The sequence below is a fragment of the Pipistrellus hanaki genome (assembly GCF_964339955.1).
Source record: "Pipistrellus hanaki genome assembly, chromosome: 19".
Classification (NCBI taxonomy): domain Eukaryota; kingdom Metazoa; phylum Chordata; class Mammalia; order Chiroptera; family Vespertilionidae; genus Pipistrellus; species Pipistrellus hanaki.
In genome coordinates, this window is record NC_140521.1 from 25,016,212 (window position 1) to 25,035,315 (window position 19,104).

Below are 19,104 nucleotides of genomic sequence, written 5' to 3' on the forward strand. Positions count from 1 at the left end.
GATGGAGTGGACGGGATGGATGGGACGGATGGGATGGACAGGATGAATGGAGTGGATGGGATGGACAGATGGACGGAGTGGATGGGATGGACGAGTGGACGGGATGGGTGGATGGACGATCGACAGGATGGATGAGATGAACGGGATGGATGGGATGGGCGGGATGAACGGGTTGAATGGGATGGACGGAGCCGGGAACTGCCCAGCGGAGCCCCAGGGCCCACCTCGTAGTATTTGCCGTCGGCGTAGCAGCCGCAGCTGGGCGGCGGGATGCAGCTGCGGCCGTTGAGCACGAAGCCTGCGTCGCACTGGCAGCCCTCCACGCAGTAGTGGCCGCAGTCACTCTTGAGGCGGATGGCGGCGCAGCGCGGCTGGCACACGCTCACGCAGCTCTCGTAGTGGCTGTGCGGCGGGCAGGTGACGGCTGCAAGGACACAGAGGCTCAGCACCGGAACGGGGAGGGGGGCGCCCCGCTCCATCACCCTCTGCTCTGGGGAGCCCCAGCCAGGACCTCTAGGAAAGGGCGGGCGAGCAGAGCAGGTGGAGGCCCAGGAGGTTCCTCACAGACTGTCCTCTGCTCCCCTAACCCGCCTCCCTACACCCTCTCCATCCGCCCCAGCAGGCACCCCCACCGGCCTGAGCACCCACTCCGCTCTCCCTCAGCCAGTTGCCCCCCCCCAGCCCACCACACCCCCCTCCCCAGGCCTCCATCAACCCCCCCTCAGACAGCCCGAGCGCCCCCTCCTCTCAGCTTCCCTTCCAGGCCGCAGCTTGGGAGGGCAGCCACTGCCCTGGTCTCCCAGAAGGTGGAGGTGGGTACGCAGACCCCTCAGCTCTGCTCTGAGGCTCCACCTGCAGGTGCTGTCATGGAAAGCGGTTAAGGTTCTGGCAAAGAGGGGGCTCTGGAGCCAGAGATGAGCGGCCAGGGCCTCAATCTGTGACAAGCAGACACCCAGCTCCTACTTCATGACCTGTGAGCTCAGAAGCAGTGCTGAGCAGGGTGTGCCATGAGTGTGAGCCATCATTAAAGAGTCTACTCGGGGCCTCACAGGAGCTAGCTTTAGAGGTGCACATAGACAGCACAGCCACCGACATGTGAGAATTCCTACTGCACTCGCATTGCCGTGTGATAGATTTATGTGTTTGTGCTGCTGCGTGAACATGCTTGTACATACATTTCCCTCCCTCCTGAGTGAACCTGTACAATCCCTGAAAGTGAAATGACTGGGTCAGAGGGTCTGTACCTTTAAATTCCTGACAGATGCCACTGCCCTGCCTTCTGAAGAGGCTGCGCCACTCCCCTCTCCACCCCCACCCCCTGGCGCAGCAGGAGGACGGTGACCCCACACTCCCCTGGACTGCTCATCACCAAAGCTCCTGCTCCTCGGATATACGAAAAGCTAACTGCTGTGGCTCCAAGGGATTGCATCCAGAACATATAGAGAACTCCTAAAGCTCAACAACAAAATAAACACCAGCCTGACTTAAACGTGGGCACAGGCCCTGAGGAGACATTCTGCCAGCGAAGATATATGAAGGAGGATTACGAATGACCAATAAGAACAAAAAATACGTCTAGGTCGCGAACAATCAGAGACATGCAAACCCAACGACAATGAGACCTCACACGCATTAGAACGGCTGCTACTAGCACACAGGATAAAAACACTGTGGGGCCTTACACCGCGGAATACTGTGCAGCTGTAAAGGAGGGGGCTATCTTACCCTTCGGGACAGCATGGAGGGACCTGGGGAGCATCATGCTAAGTGAAATAAGCCAGTCAGAGAAAGATAAGCATTACATGACCTCACTTATTTGTGGAATCTAATGAACAAAATGAATTGACCAATAAAATAAGACCCAAAGCATAGACAGGGAACAGACTGACACACCTCGATGTGGTGTTGGGGGGACTAGAAGAGATAAACAAAGAAGTAATATACCTATATGCACAGCCCCTGGCCATGGGCAATAGGGGGTGAAGACTGGGGGTGGGTTGGGGCTGGGAGGATAGAGGGTGAAAGGGAGGGGAGAAGGGGAGACATCTATAATACTATCAATAAAAACACACATTAAAAAATACACAGGAAAATAGCAAGTGTCAGCAAAGTGGAGAAATTAGAGCTCTTGTGCATGGGTGGGTTCTGAAGTGAGGGTGTCACTGCTGTGGCAAACACTAGGGCAGGCCCTCAGAAACTAAACATGGAGATTACTGTATGGTCCAATGACTGCACATCTAGCTCTATACTCAAAATATTTGGAAAAATATCTCAAAAGGATATATGTGCAGCCATGTTCATAGCACTATTCACAATAGCTAGGATGTACAAGCAGCCCAAGTGCCATCGATGAATGAATGGATAAACAGGCATAAGCATAAACAGAGTATTATTCAGCTTTGACAAGGAAGCAAGTTCTACTTATACAGCATCGGTGCTCCTTGAGGGCACTGCATGACGTGAAATAAGCTGCTCATGAAAGACGGACACTGCATGACTCCGCTCACACTAGGATCTCAAGTATTCAAGTTGGCAGAGACAGCAATTTGAGCACTGGTCACTGGGCGTTGGGAATGGGAGCTGTTGTTTATTGGGTGGGGAATTTCAGTTTTGCAAGATAACAAGAGTTATGGTGGATGGTGGTGGTGGTGGTCACACAACATGGGCACTTAAGGGCACCGAGTGTGCACTGGAAGTGCTTACATGCACAAATCCTGCCATATGTGTTTTACCACACTAAAAGTGCTGTATCTGTTGCATCCATTCTCTGTGTGGCCATCTCTTCTCACTGTTTACTACCCATTTGTGTGTCTTTCTCTGTTAACTCTTTCAATGGCCTTCTCACATTTTGTTTTATTAAATTACTTCCGTGTTTCCCCGAAATAAGACATCCTCCAAAAATAAGACCTAGTGCATGGAAAGATAAGGCATCCCCTGAAAATAAGACCTAGTGCAACTTTGGGAGAAAAAATTAATATAAGACACTGTCTTATTTTCAGGGAAACAGGGTAGAGGCCTGGTGCACAAAATTCGTGCGGGGGGGTGGGGATGAGGAGGGGGGAGGGTGGCCCTCAGCCCAGCCTGCACCCTCTCTAATCTGGGATCTCTCTCACAATTCAGGACTGCTAGCTCCCAACTACTCGCCTGCCTCTCCTTCCTGATTGCCCCTAACTGCTTCTGCCTGCCAGCCTGATCACCCCCTAACCACTCCCCTGCCAGCCTGATTGATACCTAATTGCTCCTCTGCCAGCCTGTTTGCCGCCAACTTTCCTCCTCTGCTGGTTTGGTCATCCCTAACTGCCCTCCTCTGCAGGCTTGATTGCCCCCAACTGCCCTCCCTTGCAGGCCTGGACCCTCTTAACTGCCCTCCCCTGTTGGCCATCATATGGCGGCCATCTTGTGTCCACATGGGGGCAGCCATCTTTGGCCACATGGGGCAGCCATTTTGTGTGTTGAAGTGATGGTCAATTTGCATATTATTCTTTTATTAGAGAGGATAAGATCTTTATAAATTAAAATAGGTGTTTGTGATTCAGTTGTTATTAAATATTTTTCATTTGTCCCCTGATTCTGCTTTTGTAGACACGCATTTGATTGCTTCCATGGTGTTCTGATATGGAGAAATTTGAAATTGTAAAGTAGTCAGGTTTCCCTTATGGCTCTCGGTGTTTTGCTTAGGAAAGGTGTATCTACTGCAAGGTCACCAAACCCAACCAAACAAAACTCCCTTGTTTTTCTAGTACTTTCATAACATCACTATTTTTAAATTTTGGTTTTGTCTGAATTTTATTTGGAGTGAAGGGTGAAGGAGGAATTTAGCTATTTTTCTCCAATGAATTGAAATGCCACTTTATTCTGTAGTCATTTTCCTTTGGTGTTTGGACCTGTTCTATGTTTCTCACCTTCTTTTGGGGGTCTTTCTGTTCATGTCCCAGTGTCCCTGACTGAGGCTCTACAATACGTTTCAGCAGCTGGGAGACACACTGCCGGCTTAAAAAGGTCCTTCCTTTGTTGTTTCAAGTGGCTGGTCCCATTCCTCCCACCTGACCTTTGAACTTCTTATTTTAGTCTTCTGACTCATTCATGGCACCCTCAATATTGAGCACATGGCAGGAGGTTAATAAGCATTTGAGTTTTAAAGACAAACTTTGAATTACAAATACTGATTCTCTCAACCCCAGTGAAGTAACGAGGGCTGAGTGACAGCTCTCCACCGGCTTCCCACACGGTCCCGTGGTGCCTCTTCCCAGGGCTGGGCTGAGCCGGCCTTGGCTCCCAGGGGGCCGGGATGCCTGGCCCCTGAAGAGCGATGTTGTAGGACAGAATGGACAGGGGGTGGAGTGGCCTGGTTTGAGCCCTGCTCTGCCATTAACCAGCAGTGCCACGCAGGGCAGGCTGCTTGCCCAGTCTAAACCTCTTTCCTCATCTGTAAAATGGGCGCAATAACATCTCCCTCATCACGTGATTATAAGAGAAAGCGAGACCCAGTTTTTAAAGCTTCTGGCATGATGCCGGGTGAGGTGGTAGCTCCTGTTAGAGCAGGCCCTGTCGGAGGAGCAGTAGTAGCTTTCCTTGTTACTCCACCGAAGCTCACTGATCCCCGGAGGACTCTGTAAGAAGATCCCTCAGTACCACACTGTGCAGCCAGGACTCTGAAGCAGCCACTGGTGACAGGGAGAAGGATATGATACTAGTCAGCCTGATGACACTGACCAGGCACCAGGCCTGTGGCTGCGCAGGAGACACCACCCCATGTGATGCCACGGCGGCTGGCGGACACCACCCGCTCCTGATCCTCCGTGTGTGCCTTCAGCATGAGGGGAGCCCCCAGGCCCCAGGGCCGGGCCTGACTGCTGGGGAGGCAGCACTCACTGGGGAGCACACTGCCTCTGGGTGCAGCTATACAGCCACATGGGCCATAGAGCAGGCCTGGCATTTGTCAGAGCCGATCCTGATGCACAGACTGCTTTCTTCTCTTACTTCCTTTCACTCCCGAGCACTGTGAGTCCTCATTTTATTTTATTGTTTAAAATATATTTGTATTGATTTCAGAGAGGAAGGGAGAGGGAGAGAAACATCAATGAGGAGACTCTTTGATCGACTGCCTTCTGTACGCACCACACTGGGGATTGGGCCTGCAACCTGGGCCTGTGCCCTGACTGGGCATTGAACCATGGCCAGTTCATAGGTCGATGCTCACCCACTGAGCCACACCGGCCAGGCAATCACCCCTATTAAGGCTCTGAGAGCATGATAGACTCAGTTAAATGAATTTTGAGAAGCGGTTAGTAATCAAGACGATTCCCTCCCCTCCCCGGGATGTCCCACCGGGTGAGTGCAGTCTCAGGTGAGGAACTGGCACTAACTTCGTCTCCAGGCCTGCTGACCGCACTGCCCGTCGGAGCAGCCTCCACCCGCTCAGCGGAGCCACGTCTAACCTTCCTCCTGCACCGCCTCTCATTGCAGCCTGGGCACCGATGGGTCAGTTCTCCGGAGAACGCGGAGGGGCATTCATCCCACCTTTACTTCTCGTGGTTGGTCAGATCTGGTCACAAACAAGAATACTCAAGACCCACTGTCTCTGCTCACCCATCTCTCAGATTGAATGGCTGAGCTGGGCTCGGGCTCTCACAGATTTTCTCTGCTTTTTACATTTGAAATGAAAAACTAAGCTGCCCCCATGTGTGCACTCCCCACCCTCACCCACACGGTCTTGTCTCTGGGTTAGCTTTCCTTTCTGCGGCCAGCGCCACCATCTCTCCGGCCCTCCTCGGCCCTCCCCCGTCCAGAGGCCACACAGATGCCATGGGCACTGGGAAGCAGAGGCAGGCAGGATGGGGTCCCAGGCTGAGGCGAGGACACTGCGCTGAGGGCCCTGGGCCCAGCTCTCCACCGCAACATGCTGAGGAGGCCACTGGTGTCCGGGACAAACTTCAAGGAGGGGGAGAGAGGCTGCTGGTCGAAGGGTGGGAGGACAGGAAAATGTCTTCAGATCCTTCACGAAATCCCCTTCCTAACCTTCGTCCTCACCCCGCTCGATGGTCAGCCCTGGGGCCTCGCTCCAAAGCGGTAGGGAGACCTTTGCCTTCAGAGGTGATGTCACACGGGCTTGCTAACTCAGTTCCTTTCCTCCTCTTAAGTGAGAAATATGAGACCCACAGTTAAGATGAGAGTTCCTGGCATTAGCCCCTCAGAACAATTCTTCCTGTGACATCTGCTCACAGCAGGGGGAGCCAGGGCGTGGCATATGCTGTGCCTCTCCCAGCCCAGCCCTCCTGGAGGGCAGCTCAGCCGTGCCCCGGGGGCAGGGGAAGGGGCCCCCTGCAGTGGATCTCAGGATGGAGCAAGCAGTGTCCTCAAAACTCTGTCCACACTTGCACCTGCTCAGGGCCCCGGTGCCACAGCCCTGGGCTGACCCCATGAACCCACGGCGGCTCCGGGGTTACCTGGCCGCTGGCTTTTTGTTGCCTGTTTATGAAGTTACAGAGGCAATGAGTGTGCCAGTCACTCCTGGCACCATGGCTCCAGCACCTCACTCGGGGGCCAATTCTGGATGAAATGCTATGAACACATTTCTCTCCTTCCCCTGTCCTCCCACGTGCTACATGAGCTAATTATGTGGAATATAAATGAACTGCGGAGTATTAAACTATAACACTGTTTCTGGGTTTTCATCCAAATCTCCTTCCCCAGAATGCAAAGGGAGTTTGTTCTCTGCGACCAAGGCTTATCACGTCTTTAGAGCCCCAGCATTCGGCATCTCTCTGTAGCATTTTTATGCAGCTAGATCTAAACAGAAGTCAGTGTAGCTAAGGAGACTGAGATGGGAAAACACTAGGCAATAGTGATTTCTCCTCCAGTTTCTTCCTAGTACACTGACTTAGATGAAGGCAGATTGTTTCCAGTACATATTGTACCATTATACGGTATGGGTTAAGAGCATAAGCTTTGAGATTAGAAAGGTCAAATTCAGACTTTGCCACTGAGATAGTATAACTTTAGGCAAGTTATGTAATTCCTCAGAGTCTCGGGTTTTGCCAACTCACTTGATCACTGGAGAGAATAAATAAGATGATGCTGATGAAATGTTCAGCACAGGGACTGGCCCAGCAAGCCACTGGTGTAAGAATACCATTTAGCATGCATAAAACATGCTGCTGTCTGTCAACGACCCAATGTTATCCTCCTGGTGTTTCTGTAGCATAGGGTGTAGGCAAAGGCTGTATCACAGCATTATTGGGGGGGGGGGGGAGGGGAGACTAAGAACTAGGGAGGAAATGCTCCAAGGATAAGGCAAGGCTAGAATCCAGGGGCTCTCTACACCTTACAGTGTGTCATAAGCACAAAGTCTGATACATGACATATATGAATCAAATAGATAGACTAACACACTAGACAAAGCCTATATATTAATAGTAAAGAATGGGCCCATGAAGTTCTAGAGCTAACTAACTAACTAACCTACTAACTAACTCTTTTCCTATAGGTCCTTCGTTAGAATTTGAAAAAATATAAATATTATTAATTTCAGAGAGGAAGGGAGAAGGAGAGAGAAATAGAAACATCAATGATGAGAGGGAGTGCCCTTGACCTGGAATCGTGTGACCTCCTGGTTGATGCTCAATCATTGAGCCACACCGGCTGCAGACTCTGTGTTATATATAAATGATTGGGTCAAGCTGGTGAAACAGGTAAATGCTGTGCTTGCCACATCTCATGACCACATAAAAATTACAACTGAACAGCCATCATTCAGAACTTCCTGAAGTCCTACAACTTAAGGATATACAGAAGAAACCACATCGAGACAGATAGAAGGAGCTGTCCCATACCCACCTGTGGCAGATAAGAATCGGGAGGGACATCCCAATGGCAGAGATCTCCCCTGAGGAGGGAGGAGTCCTAGTCCCACACCAGGTTCCAAGGTTACAGTGCTGGGAAGAGAAGTCCCCATAACTTCTGGCTGCTGGGATGTCCCTGAAAACCAGCAGGGATCGTGGCTGAGTGAGACAGAGGCTGCTGGAGTCCAGGCAGTTCCTCTTAAAGGACACACACATGGACTTACTGACAGTCTCACTCACTCCGAGCTCCAGCGCTGGGGCAGCAGCTTGACAGGAAAATATAGGGAAAACTTAATTGTCTGGTTTCAGGACAAGGACTGGAGTAGTTCTGTCCCAGACATAAGTGTCCCAGACATAATCCATTGTTCCTTTGTTGATCCCTCTCAATACCCAGCCTGCACTCACATTTGGGCATCGTGTCTGAGTCTCCATTAACCTATCTAAAACTGTTTGTCCTGCCCTATGACTCCCTGACACCTTGCCCCACCCAACTTTCAGGTCCACCCAACCTGCTTCCAGTGGCTTTTCCTTACAAACAGACTATCTTGGTTCATGTTGTGAGATTTTTCTAAAATCTCTCAAAGTTTTACAAACCCCAAACAAACAGTATCTGGCCTTAGCATGCCTCATATGTCTATGCAGCCCTCATCCTGGCACTAGCTGCTGCCTCAGTTCACAGCTTAGGCTCTTCAGGTACCTGCAAGCCCAGGACAAGTGGCGGCCATCTGCAGATAACTTTATGGCTCAGACCAAGTAGCTCCAAGTAGGGCACAGGCAGCAACCGACCTTGGCCTGCACCAGAGCCCCTACCAAGAGGCCCCATAACCAACACAGAGTGGCCAGATTTAAACCACACCAGAGCACCACCACCACAAATGACACACTCAGAGGGCAGGCACCAGAGCCCCACTAAAGTGAATCCTGCTTCATAGGGTCAGCCCCTACACGACTATTCTGCTGTAGTAATTACCAGTCCTCACAAACAATCATCCCGAGCAACCAGCCAAGATCAACCAAGCATAAATTACAACAGAAAGGCATCCACACCCAAGAGATACATCTGGAACACCTGGCTCAGGTGACCAGGGAGACTGTGCCACTACATAAAGCCACTCTACCAAGAAAAGATGTAGCAGCTCTACCTAATACATAGAAACAAACACAGAGAGACAGTCAAAATGAGAAGACACAGAAACATGTCCTAAATGAAAGAACAGAACTAAAGTCCAGGGGGAAAAAAGCCTAAACAAAATAAAGACAAGCAATCTACCAGATGCAGAGTTCAAAACACAGGTTATAAGGATGCACAATGATCTAATGAGAACTTCAACAACAAAGAGATAGGAAACATAAAATTGGAGATAGAAAACATAAAAAGAACCAGTCAGAAATGAAAAAATACAATAACTGAAATGGAGAATACATTAGAGGGAATCAACAATAGATTAGACGAAGCAGAGTACAGAATCAGCAATCTGGAAGATAAGGTAGCAGAATAGCAAAAAGGAAACAATGAAAAATGATGAGAATGGCCCAGCCAGTGTTGCTCAGTAGTTGAGCACTGATTCATGCATGAAGAGAGCATAGGGCCGAGACCAGTTTGGCTCAGTGGATAGAGCATCAGCCTGCAGACTGAAAGGTCCCAAGTTTGATTCCGGTCAAGGGCATGTACCTTGGTTGTGGGCACATCCCCAGTAGGGGGTATGCAGGAGGCAGCTGATAGATGTCTCTCTCATCGATGTTTCTAACTCTCTATCCCTCTCTCTTCCTCTCTGTGAAAAATCAATAAAATATATTAAAAAAAAAGAAAGAAAGAGAGAGAGAGAGAGAGAGAGAGAGAGAGAGAGAGAGAGAGAGAGAGAGAGAGGGAGAGAGAGAGTATAGGTTTGATTCCCAATCAGGGCACATGCCTGTGGTTATAGGCTTGATCCCTAGCCTATCAATGATTCTCTCTCATCACGGATGTTTCTATCTCCCTCTCCCTAAAATCGATAAATGCATATTTTAAAAAAAAACCAGATGAGGATGGTTTAAGGGGCATCTGGGACAACATCAATTGTACCAACATTTGCATCATTAGGGTCCCAGAAGAAAAGAGAGAGAGCAAGGAATTATAAACCTATTTGAAGAAATACTGATGAAAATCTTCCCTGATATGGTGAAGAAAATGACATATAAGCATAGGAAGTGTAGAGAGTCCCAAAATAGATGAACCCAAAGTTTCGGACCAAGACACATAATTAAAATGCCAAAGGTTAAAGACAAAGAATTTTAAAAGCAGCAAGAGAATAGCAGCTAGTTACCTACAAGGGGCTTCCAACTGATCTCTCAACAGAAACTTTGCAGGTCAGAAGGGACTGGCACAAAATATTCAAAGTGAGGAGAAGCAATCGAGGTTACCCTACCCAGGAAAAGCTCTCATTTAGAATTGAAGGACAGGCAAAGAGCTACCACTAAAAGAGCACATCACCACCAAAGCAGTAATGAAACATTAAAGGGTCTTCTTTAAGAAGAAGAAAAAGATGAAAAATATTAATAATAAAATGGCAATTACTATATATCTGTAAACAATTACTTTAAATGTAGATTAAATGCCCCCCCCCCCCCCGCCAAAAAAAACCATAGGGTAGCTGAATGAATAAGAAAATAAGACACTTACATATGCTGCCTACAAGAGACCCACTTCAGATTAAAAGACACACACAGACTGAAAGTAAATGAATGTAAAAATATATTTCATGCAAATGGAAACAAACATAAAAGCTCAGGTAGCAATACTTATACCAGACAAAACAGACTTTACAACAGAATCTATAAAAAGGGACAAAGAAGAACCCAGCAATTTCTCTTCTAGGTATTATATCCAAAAGAAACCCAAAACATCAATTCAAAAGCATATGCATCCATATGTTCATTGTAGAGTTATTTAAAATATGAAAGATATCAAAGCATCCTGTGTCCATCAATAAATGAAAGTCTAAAGAATAAATAGTGCATATGTACAATGGATATAATGCTGCCATAAAAAAGAATGAAATTTTACTATGTGCAACAATATGGATGGACCTAGAGTGTGTTACACTGAATGAAATAAATCAGACAGAGAAAGAAAAAAACTAATTCTTCCATATTTCACTATGGACCTAGAGTGTGTTACGCTGAATGAAATAAATCAGACAGAGAAAGAAAAAAACTAATTCTTCCATATTTCACTAATATATGGAATCTCAAAAACAAAATAAGTGAGCAAACAAATCAGAAACAAAGTCATAGATACAGAGAACATTCTGATGTTGCCAGATGGGAGGGGAGTTTGGGGGAAGGAATGAAAAAGGAGAAGGGATTAAAAAGTACAAATTAATAGTTACAAAACAGTCAAGGGATGTAAATTATAGCAAAGGTATTATAGTAAAAATATTGTAATAAGTATGTTTTGTGTCAGATGGGTAATATATTTATTGGGTGAGCTCTTTGTAAGTTATATTAATGTCTAATTACTATGTTGTACACCTGAAACTAATATGATATTGTATGTCAACCATAACTGAAAAATAAAGGTTTTTTAAAATAATAAAGTATAATATATTTTAAAAAAAGGAAAAAGTAAATGATTTTATTTCATCCTTAGAGCAACATATGAAGTAAGTGCTATTAACTCAAGCTTATAGATAAAGACATGGAGGCTCTGGGAGGTCACACGTGTCGTTTCAGACAATAAACTCAATTCCGAAGTGCTAATCCTTCACTCGCTCTGCTCAGCTTCCTCTGCCGCCTACGGAGATGGAAGACAGGCACGTTCACACAATCAAGACACAAGGCAAGATAAGGGGAGGACTCACAGCAGGATGTGTAATTCCTCCAGCCGGTCACGGCGATCCCCTGTGTCTGGCAGGTGCTGGCGTAGTTCTGCAGCCAGCTGCAGGCCGTCTGCACCGCACCCCCATCGATGCAGGAGTCAAACAGGCAGTTCTTATAGAAGAAGGTGGGATTGACTTTGCTGTGACACTTGGTGAAGCCCGCGTTCTGGCTGGGGATCAGGCTGCACAGCTGCTGCACCTTGGAGAAGCCTTCCACCTTGGTGCAGGAGGGGCAGCGGTCCCCACAGCCCACCTGGCAGAAGGTGTCCCTCTTCACCCAGCTCTGCCCAAACTCATTGATGCTGGATGCAAGCAGCCCCATAGGCATCTCCAGGTCATCATCGGGGTTGCCGTTATAGCGGCCGCACAGACCTGAGGTGCCGTTCTGCATGGTCCGTGGGACTGTGATGGACAGGAAGGTCTTCCAGTCATACACGACCTTCAGGCCGAAATCTGTCTCCACTACTACGTGGAAGCCAAAGGAAAAGATATTTATCTTCCCTTGTCCCAGTTTCAAAGGGAGATACAGCCGTTCATTGTTGACCTGCAAGAGAAAGAGGGTAGAAGTAGAGGAATTCTAGAGACCACCCAGCTGTTCTCCTAATGATTAGTCTTCAGAGAGGTCATCCAAGAAGGTGATTTGAGCAGGTTGAATTCCATCTCTGCATTTGGTGTTATGTCAGCCATCTCTGAACAATTATATGCTAACAAGCTGGACAATGTGGATGAAATGGACAAATTCCTAAAAAACTACAATCTTCCAAAACTGAATCAGGAAGAATCAGAAAACCTGAATAGGCCAATAATAACTAATGAAATAGAAGCAGTAAAACAAAAACAAAAACAAAAACAAAAAACTCCCAGCCACAAAAGCCATGGTCCGATGGCTTCACAGGGGAGTTTTACCAAACTTTCAAAGAAGAACTAAAACACCTCTACTCCTCAAACTATTTCAAAAATCCAAGAGGAAGGAACACTTCCAAGCTCATTTTATGAGGCAAGAATTATCCTAATTCCACACATACATAAAGACACTGCAGATAAAGACACACAAAGACACTATAAAGAAAGAGGATTACAGGTCAATATCTTCATTTTAGATAAAATCTAACACCCATTTTTGATTAAAAAAAAAAAAAAACTCTCAGCAAAGTGGGAATAGAGGGATTGTATATCAACACAATGAAGGCCACATATGACAAATCTACAGTGAACACCATACTCAAAGGGCAAAAAATAAAACCATCTCCCCTAAGAATAAGAACAAGACAGGGATGTCTGCTTGTACCGCTCTTATTCAACACTAGAGGCCCAGTGCATGAAATTGGTGCACGAGAGTGAGGGGAGGGCTGGTGGGGGGAGGGGGGAAGCCTCTCAGCCTGGCCTGTGTCCTCTCACAATCCAGGACCCATTGGGAGATGTCGGGCCTAAACCAGCAGTCGGACATCCCTCTTGCAATTTGGGACACTGCAAGCAACAGTGACCATACTTTTCATACAGGTGAAAGACATCTTGCTGTTGTATGGGCAGCTACATTTTCTTGCCCTGGTTATAAAAGTAGTACATAACATGACCTTCTGAGGCAGTAGTACCACCTTCCCCATCTTATAGGTAGAAAAACTGAAGCAGAGAGAAGCTAAGTAATTGGCTTTGTCACACAGTTGTGTTAGAATTAGGGCTGACCACAATGTGCAAGCCAGAGTCCATGCATGTCATCGCTGCATCATCCTGTTTTTTGTGTTGGAGTGGCCTTGCCAGGTTTTATTTATTTATTTATTTAATATATTTTATTGATTTTTTTACAGAGAGGAAGGGAGAGAGATGGAGAGCCAGAAACGTCGATGAGAGAGAAACATCGACTAGCTGCCTCCTGCACACCCCCATCCCGCAACCAATGTACATGCCCCTGACCGGAATCGAACCCACAGGCCAACGCTCTACCACTGAGCCAAACCGGTTTCGGCCCTTGCCAGGTTTTAATTTTGAAATCTAAGACTGCTCCCAAAAAACAGGGTAGGGTCTCTAGGCCTGGCTGGCAATCAGGGCCATCTGGGAGTGGGATGACTGGGGGTCTTCTACCCCCCACCTGCTGGCACCTGCCTTGGCTGGTGGCCTGGCACCACCCACTGGCCAGCCCGCCCCGTCCCTGATTGCTGTTGCTGGTTACCTCACTCTCAGGGAGCAGATCCTCAACAGAGGAGCTGCCCCCTGCATTAAGCGTCTGCCCCCTGGTGGTCATTGCGTATCATAGCTATCAGTCGTTCTGCAGCTCAGTTGATTTGCATATTCGGATCTTACTCTATAGGACAGCACTGGAAGTCTTAGCTACAGAGATCAGAGAAGGGAAGACCTAAAAGGCACCCAAATTGGAAAGGAGGGAGTAAAACTGTCACTATTTGTAAGTGACATGCTATTGTACATAGCAAATTCTAAAGATGCCACCAAAACACTATCAGGTTTAATAAATGAACTCAGCAATGTAGCAGGATACAGATTAACACTCAGAAATTGGTTGTGTTTTCATACACCAATAATAAATTCTCAGAAAGAGAAACTAAATAAACAATCTCATTTATCATTGCTACAAGAAATTAAGATACTTAGGAATAAATTTAAGCAAGGATGTAAAAAACATGTATTCAGAAAATTACAGAACATTGAAAAAAAGAGATAGAGGAAGATATAAACCAGTGGAAGAATATATCATGTGGCAGAATTAACATTATTTAAATGTCCATACTACACAAAGCAATCTATAGATTCAATGCAATCCCTATAAAATACCAATAGCATATTTCACAGAACTGGAAGAAATACTTTAAAAATTTATATGAAACCAAATAGGCACAGCAATCTTAAGAAAGAAGAATAAAGTTGGAGGGATCACAATACCAGATATCAAGTTATACTACAAAGCCACTGTACTCAAAACAGCCTGGTACTGGCACAAGACAGAGACCCCAGAAATCGACCCAAGCCATTACACTCAGTTAATATTTGACAAAGGGCTGGGAAACCAAGATGGCGACATAGGTAAACACCTGAACTTGCAGCCTCACACAACCACTTCAAAACTACAACTAAAAGACAAAATGGGTATCATCCAGAACCACGGGAAGGCTGGCTGAGTGGATATTATACAACTAGAAGGAAAGAGAAAAGCACACTGAGACTCGGAGGAGGAGCAGAGGTGCAGAAGTGAAATGCAAAGGTATGGAGGTGTGGGCACATGCAGTAAGGGCTGGCAACTGAGTACGCTGTTGTCTTTTTCAATTAGGAGGGAGACACAAGCTCTGGCTGCTCTAAACTCCAGTTACAGGGGAGACTCTGGGGACCCAGACTCATATGGGGAGAAACTGGACTGTCTAGAATTCGGCAGAACTTGAGGGTGGCTTTCTCTCAGAGGTGCTTGCAGTGATCATTGTTTCTGCATGGTGCCCTGGATCAGAGACACAGGACCTCTTCCAGGCAGGGCTGACAGTCAGCCATTGTTGTTTACTCCACCCAGATGATTTCCTAAGACCCCGCCCCATCCAATTTACAACCCTACCGAAGCTGTGCAGAAAGGCTTTTGCATATGAATGGCCTGGTCCTTTGCAATCTGAAACCTAACATACTGCAGCTGGGTCAGAGAGCCCCAGAGCCTCCAAAAGAGGACCCAAGGCTCCACAGCAGCTGGCATTGCTTCACAGCTGCATCTCATCTGGGCACCTCCAAACCCCAAACAAAGATGAGGGATCTGATGATTTCTATGTAACTCCTGCTGGGTGGCCTCTCTCCTTGGAGATCCAAGTGGTCAGAGAGAGAACATCCAAACTACAACTCTTCACATCCATGAGAGACACATTCAAGGGGCAGACTCAGTGAGCACCAAAGCCCCACTGAAGCAAGTCTGCCCCAAAGGATGTCTCCAGCACAGAAGTTCTTCCATTGTAGACACAATTGATCCTCACAGCCCATTGGCCTGGAGGTCAATTCCTCCCAGTGATACTAACAGCAATCAAGGCTTAACTACAACAAGACTGTGCACACAGTCCACAAAAGGTGCACCAAGAGCGTCCACCTCAGGTAATTAGGGAGGCTGAGCCAGTGGGCCCTATAGGACACCTAGCACACAACGCCACCCTATCAACACAGGGAAGCAGCCAAAATGTGGAGACAAAGAAACAAGTCACAAATGAAAGAAACAGTGGAAAGCAAACTACTGGATATAGAGTTCAAAACCACGGTTATAAGGTTAGACAACAATCTTCTAGAAACCACTGATAAATTTAGTGAAACCCTCGAGGATATGAAAAAGGACCAACTAGAAATTAAGCATACACTGACTGAAATAAAGAATAATATACAGAGATCCAACAGTAGACTGACGGATCCCAAGAATCAAGTCAAAGATTTGAAACACAAAGAAGCAAAAAACTCCCAACCGGAAAAGCAAAAAGAAAAAGAATCCAAAAATATGAACAGAGTGTAAGGAGCCTGTGGGACAACTTCAAGAGCACCAATATCTGAATTATGGGAATGCCAGAGAAAAGAGAGAGCAAGATACTGAAAACCTATTTGAATGCCCTAACTGGTTTGGCTCAGTGCATAAAGTGTTGGTCTGCAGACTGAAGGTTTCCAGGTTCAATTCCAGTCAAGGGCATGTGCCTTGGTTGTGGGCACATCCCCAGTAGGGTGTGTGCAGGAGGCAGCTTATCAATGTTTCTCTCTCACTGATGTTTCTGGCTCTTTGTCCCTCTCTCTTTCTCTCTATAAAAAAATCAATAAAATATGTATATTTTTAAAAAGAAAACAGATTTGAAGAAATAATGACAGGAAACTTCTCCTACCTGGTGAAAGAAATAGATTTACAAGTCCAGGAAGCACAGAGAACCCCAAACAAAAGGAATCCAAAGAGGACCACACCAACACACATCATAATTAAAATGCCAAAAGCAAAAGACAAAGAGAGAATCTTAAAAGCAGCAAGAGAAAAACAGTTAGTTACCTACAAGGGAGTGCCCATACAACTGTCAGCTGGTTTCTCAACAGAAACTATGCAGTTCAGAAGGGTGTGGCAAGAAATATTCAAAGTGATGAATAGCAAGAACCTACAACCAAGAATACTCTATCCAGCAAAGCTATCATTCAGAATTGAAGGGCAGATAAAGAGCTTTACAGATAAGAAAAAAGATAAAGGAATTCATCACCACCAAACAAGTATTATATGAAATGCTGAAAGGTATTCTTTAAGAAGAAGAAGAAGAAGAAAAAGGTATAGATAAAAATTTTGAACAACAAATACATATCTATTAAGTGAATCTAAAAATCAAGTGAATAAAAAATCTGATGAACAGAATAAACTGGTGAATATAATAGGATCAGGGGCCTAGAAAGGGGGTGGACTGACAATTCTCGGGGGGAAAGGGGTGTGGGAAGAGACTAGACAAAAATCGTATACCTATGGATGAGGACAGTGGTGTGGGGGTTAAGGGCAGAGGGTGGGGTGGGAACCATGTGGAGGGGAGCTATGAGGGAGGGTGGAAGAGGGACAACTGTAGTAATCTGAACAATAAAGATTTATTAGAAAAAAATATTTGACAAAGGAGGCAAGAGCATGCAATTGAGTCAAGACAGTCTTTTCAATAAATGATGCTGGAAAACTGAACAGATACATGCAAAAAAAAAAAAAAAATGAAGCTAGGCCACCAACTTATACCACACACAATTATAAACTCAAAATGGATAAAAGACTTAAATGTAAATTTTGAAACAATGAAAATCATAGGAGAAACTAGGCAACAAAATCTCAGACATCTCACATAGCAGTATCTTCACTGATTACATCACCTATGGCAAAGGAAACAAAGGCAAAAATAAACACATGGGACTACATCAAACTAAAAACCTTCTGCACAGCAAAAGAAATCATCAACAAAATGAAAAGGGAGCCCACTGTATGGGAGAACATACTTGCCATGACACATCTGATAAAGAGTTAATATCCACAATATGTAAGGAACTCATACAACTTAACAAAAGATAGACAAACAGTCCAATTGAAAAATGGGCAAAGGGCCTAAACAGACCCTTCTTCAAAGTGGACATACAGACAGCCAAGGGACATATGAAAAAATGCTCAAAGTCACTGATCATCAGAGAGATGAAAATTAAAATGACAATAAAGTATCACTTCACAACCTGTCAGAATGGCTACCATCAACAAATCAACAAATGACAAGTGCTGGCGAGGAGAAAATGAAACCTAGTCCCTGCTGGTGGGAATGCAGACTGGTGCAGCCACTGTGGAGTTTCCTCAAAAAATTAAATATGGAACTCCCATTTGACCCAGTGATCCCACTTCTAAGAATATATCCTAAGAAACCAGAAACACCAACCAGAAAGAATGCATGCACCCCTATGTTCATAGCAGCACAATTTACAATAGCTAAGATCTGGAAGCAGCCCCAGTGCCCATCAGCAGATGAGTGGATAAAAAGCTGTGGCACATTTACACAATGGAATACTAGGCAGCTGTAAAAAAGAAGGAGCGCTTACCTTTAAAACAGTGTGGAGGGACCTGGAGAGTATTATGCTAAGAGAAATAAGCCAGTCAGAGAAAGACAAATATCACATGATCTCACTCATATGTTGAATCTAAAGAACAGAATAACCTGATGAACAAAACAGATGCTGAGGTGTAGAAGCATGGAAAAGATGGACAAATCTCAGAGGGAAGGCAGAGGTGGGTGGGCGGGAAGAGATTAACCAAATAACTTAAAATGCATATATGTGTATCCCGTGGACACAGAATATATGCACCCCTATATTCACTGCAGTGTTATTTACAATAGCAAAGATATGGAAGCAACCCAAGTGCCCATCAATAGACAAGTGGGTAAAAAAGTGGTGGTACAGATATATAATGAAATAGTACTTGCTGGTAAAAAGTAATAAAATCTTAGCATTTATGACAGCATGGATGAACCTAGAAGGTGTTATAGTAAGTGAAATAAGTCAGAGAATGGCAAATACAATATGCACTTACTTACCTGTGGAATCTAACAAACAAAAAAAGGGAACAAACTAACACATATAGAGAAAGGACTGGTAGTTGCCAGAGGAGGAGGCGGGGCTGGGTGCAGAGGTGAGGGGTTGAGAAGTAGAGATTAGCAAATACAGAACAGTCAGAGTGTAAAGGTCAGCGCAGGGACAGCCGGTCAGTGTGAGAACTCTGTTTGGTGCCAGGCGGGTGCAGAAAGTACCGGGGGACACCTGGTGAAGTATTTCTAACCAGTATGCTGTACATCTGAACCCAATGGAGAATAATATAGAGAGTAAACTATAATTGAAAAATAAAAAGTAAGAGTAAAAATACATTTATAAAAAAATTATAAATCTAAGAGTAGCGATACATCAAATGA

The 19,104-nt window shown here is 45.8% G+C and overlaps 1 protein-coding gene across 2 annotated transcripts in view; it reads right to left on the reverse strand.

Moving 5' to 3' along the window:
* The window catches only part of TECTA (tectorin alpha), a gene marked incomplete at its 5' end in the record, with an annotated part of 118,912 nt that overhangs the window by 63,808 nt on the left and 36,000 nt on the right, over positions 1-19,104 (reverse strand). For both annotated transcript variants that reach the window (XM_084868413.1, XM_084868412.1), the window contains 2 exons: positions 225-424; positions 11,681-12,242. In XM_084868413.1, the coding sequence (XP_084724539.1) occupies positions 225-424; positions 11,681-12,242 (762 nt within the window). The remainder of the gene's footprint in view (positions 1-224; positions 425-11,680; positions 12,243-19,104) is intronic.